Here is a 3505-nt window from a genome sequence, read left to right on the forward strand (position 1 = left end):
AAAAAAATCCTATTTCTTGATATCAGATCTACCCTGGCAATATTCCCTGATCAAAACATCAAAACAAGCATTCCCAAATTTAGGTTTTGCAGCCCAAAGTTTTTTGATCCTCTGGCACTGAAGGATAAAACTCCAGAAGCTCGAGGATATTTGGACAGCTCAGGTTCCTTCAAAAAGCTGGACCTGGGAGCACCTGAAATACCTGAGATAAGGTGGGAACCRCTTCTCAAGCTTCCCCAGGGGACATCACTCATCCTCATCCTTTCTGCCCCCATGGAGGATTCCTGAGCACCTACTCTGGAGCTGAGTGGCTGAAGTGAAGGTCAGTCCTGATGGAAGGACCAAGATCTTAATTCCTTTGCCTCTGAGATCCTGAGATTAGAATTCTATTTTCAGCACTGCCGAATTTCTCAGTGGCTGTAATGAGTTCCAGGTACAATTCCACTCTCCATTCCTATCTGAATTACAGAATTGAATGTGTTAAGCCATGGGAAGCAGTGGRAGGAGAAGGAACACATGTCTTCTGCCAGTAAATAAACTTCTTCTGGAGGTAAATCAGTTTTTTTAGAGTATAAATATAGGATTGGAGAGAAAAAGTTCATTCCTGGAGTCCTGGGACTCGGATTTCCAGGGCCACGAGGAGTTTGGAAAACAGAGGGAGATAAACATCACTCCCAACCAGAAATATTTTGGTAAAGTCACATGGTAAATAGCTCATCAAGGGATTGATTATACGCAACTTGGAGTTGGTTCATCATCTGCAGCTCCCGAGGGATGGGCTTGGAATCCGTGCAATGAGCAAAACACGGAATAGACAGCGGGGAAAAAACGGGATGAGACGTGTGGGAAAGGGGTTCCTCAGCCTCCTTCGGTCACTCGGCCATGGGGAAGGCTGCAGGGAGGATTTGGAATATTTTTGTTTGTTTATTTGTTTCTAAGGAGCTGCTTCGCTGACTCGGAGCGGGGAATCCGCGGCTCCTGCCGCGAACGCAGGAGGAAGAGGAAGCAGGTGAGCTCTGTCAGGTGTCAGAGTTGGACCCTGARTCATTCAGGCTTCAAAAGCCCTCTGAGATCATCRAGTCCAGCCATTCCCAGCGCTGCYGAGGCCACYGCTGTCCCCTGTCCCCAAGTGCYACATGCACAGGGCTGTTAAACCCTTCCAGGGATGGGGACTCCACCGCTGTCCTGGGCAGCYGTGCCAGGRYTGGACAACCCTTTTGGGGAAGAATTTTTCCCCAAGCTCCAACCCAAACCTCCTCTGGCACAACCTGAGGCCATTTCCCTTGTCCTGTCTCTGTCCCCTGGGAGCAGAACCTGACCCCTCTGGCTGCCCCCTCCTGTCAGGGAGTTGTGCAGAGCCACAGGGTCTCCCCCGACCCCCCTTTTCCCCAGGGAAGGCTGGGGATTCCCAAAAAGTCTTCCTATTCTCCAGCAGCAATTCCATACACCAGTTTTCAAATTAATTTTCTTCTTGAATTCCATCCCCTCTTWCCCACAAGAGATAAAACCACGGAGCCCTGGGCAGGACATGTGACAATCTGCCACCCCCCGGCGCTCTCCTGCTTCCYGTGGTCAGATGGAGCCACCAGCCACGGACATGATGAACAGGAACAGGCTTTGGCCACAAAAATTCCAGTCAGGCCTGGGCRCTGATAAAGCCCTGTCAGCTGGAGAGTCTGTCCCACAACGAGGGGACARGGAGGTGACACATCCATCTCCAAGGGGTTTGGGCACTGGGGCTGCTCCACCACCTCTGGAGGCTGCAGGAGCCAGATCCTGCCGTGGATCCTCCTGCTGGGATGGCCACCCGGTCCAGAGGGTCCAGCAAACTGTCCAAAAGGGATTTGTCATCTCAGCTCCAGCAGCAGCTCCGAGGGTTGTGTCCCTTTCATTTTGTCCCAGACAGAGCTCCCAGCCGCGTGTCCCTGCTGTGGTGTGGGTGGATTTGGTCCTGTTTAACAAAAATCAGAGTTTCCTCCTCCCCCTGCTCCAGGAAGAGGAGGAGGAAGGGATGAAGCTGCACGTTGTTGGGCACAGCTGGACCCTGGCACTGAGCTGCTCCAGGATGAGGATTTTCATGGAATCACACCGTGGCTGGTGCTGGAAGGAGCCTCTGGAGGGCACCTGGTCCCTGCCTCTGCTCCAGCAGGGTGCCCAGGGCTGTGACCAGACAGGTTTTTAATATCTGTGAGGAAGGAGAGCACCAAACCGCCCTGGGCAACCTGTGTCYGTGCTCCATCTCCAGCAAAAAGTGTTTTCCTGARGTTCWGAGGKGGCRTCAGGCGCTCCCCRGGGATTTTRGGCACTGCTGAGAAGAGCCTGGCTGCCTCCTCCCTGCAGGAATTGCTGTGGAGGGATGAAACTCCTCAGAGCCTTCTCATCCCTAAACATTCCCAGCTCTGCTGGACGTTCCTCGTGRGTGAGGGGCTCCAGTTTGTCCTTTGTCCTTCATCAAACAGTCCCCAGTGTGTCCCTGTTCCCTTTGGAGCAAAGGACAGAACACAGGGCAGTGCTGCAGGCCTGGCCTCGCTGAATTTGGGAATGATCCCTCATGAATTTGGGAATGAGCCCTCACGAATTTGGGAACGATCCCTCACGAATTTGGGAACGATCCTTCATCAATTTGGGGATGATCCTTCACGAATTTGGGAATGATCCCTCTCTCATCCTGCAGCCCAGGATCCCATTCACCACCTTGTACCCACAGCACGCTGATGGTTCAAGGTCACCCCATGTCCAGCAGGTCCCCAAGCTGAGCTCTGTCCCACCTGGGTGTCCCCCAGCCCATCCTGGTTCCTGGGTTTGTTCCTCCCCAGGACTCCCCCACACCGAGCTCTGCCCCACTGCCCCTTAGGCCAAGGCTGGACATGCCAAGTGGTTTCTGGGCTCCTTCCAGCCCTCCTGGCACCAGAGTTGGCCCAGAAATGGAGAAACCAGAGTGCCCAGGGCTCAGCCTGGCTCCTGTGAGCTCAGGATACGATGCCAACCCCCCGATGGAATATTATTCCAACCCATGGCTGCTGTGCCTAGGGCCAACATCACCCCTGGAGAGGACAAGACTGGTGGCCCAGATGGGGAGAGCCTGATCCCAGTTCCCATTTTGGGCACAGCCTGAGCAGCTCCATCCCCCCTCTCCCAGCGAGTTTGGGGAACAAAGGACGAGCACAGGGAGTGCAGAGCTGCTCAGTGCTTTATTGGTGTGCAGGGACAGCAGCACAGGGACACCAGAGCTCACCCACAGAGGGTCTGGGTGTGCCCCAGGCTGCCCTGGGCACCATGTGAGGTGCTGGAGGTGCTCCACTCTCGAGGTGGTGCAGGATGGAGGGGACAGGGCCACGCTGTCACTGCCCTGGGGCTGCCGTGCTCTCCCCTCCGTTCTCCTCCTCCCGCTCCAGCAGCAGCTCTGAGGGGTCAGAACCTCGCTGGGGCAGAGCCTCAGGGGGCTGTTCCTCCTCTGAACTGCAGCCCAGGCCTGTAAGAGATGGGCAGAGGGGGTGGTGAGGAC

General features: G+C 55.0%; 1 protein-coding gene across 1 annotated transcript in view; it reads right to left on the reverse strand.

The window, feature by feature from the left end:
• Positions 1-3341: 3341 nt before the first annotated feature.
• The window catches only part of LOC130583660 (myosin light chain kinase, smooth muscle-like), a 5833-nt gene continuing 5669 nt past the window's right edge, over positions 3342-3505 (reverse strand). The window contains exon 10 of the mRNA XM_057383171.1: positions 3342-3472. Coding sequence (XP_057239154.1) covers positions 3342-3472 — 131 coding nt within the window. The remainder of the gene's footprint in view (positions 3473-3505) is intronic.

The sequence above is a fragment of the Malurus melanocephalus genome, unplaced genomic scaffold (assembly GCF_030028575.1).
Source record: "Malurus melanocephalus ecotype Western Australia unplaced genomic scaffold, MMel_1.1 scaffold_613, whole genome shotgun sequence".
NCBI lineage: Eukaryota > Metazoa > Chordata > Aves > Passeriformes > Maluridae > Malurus > Malurus melanocephalus.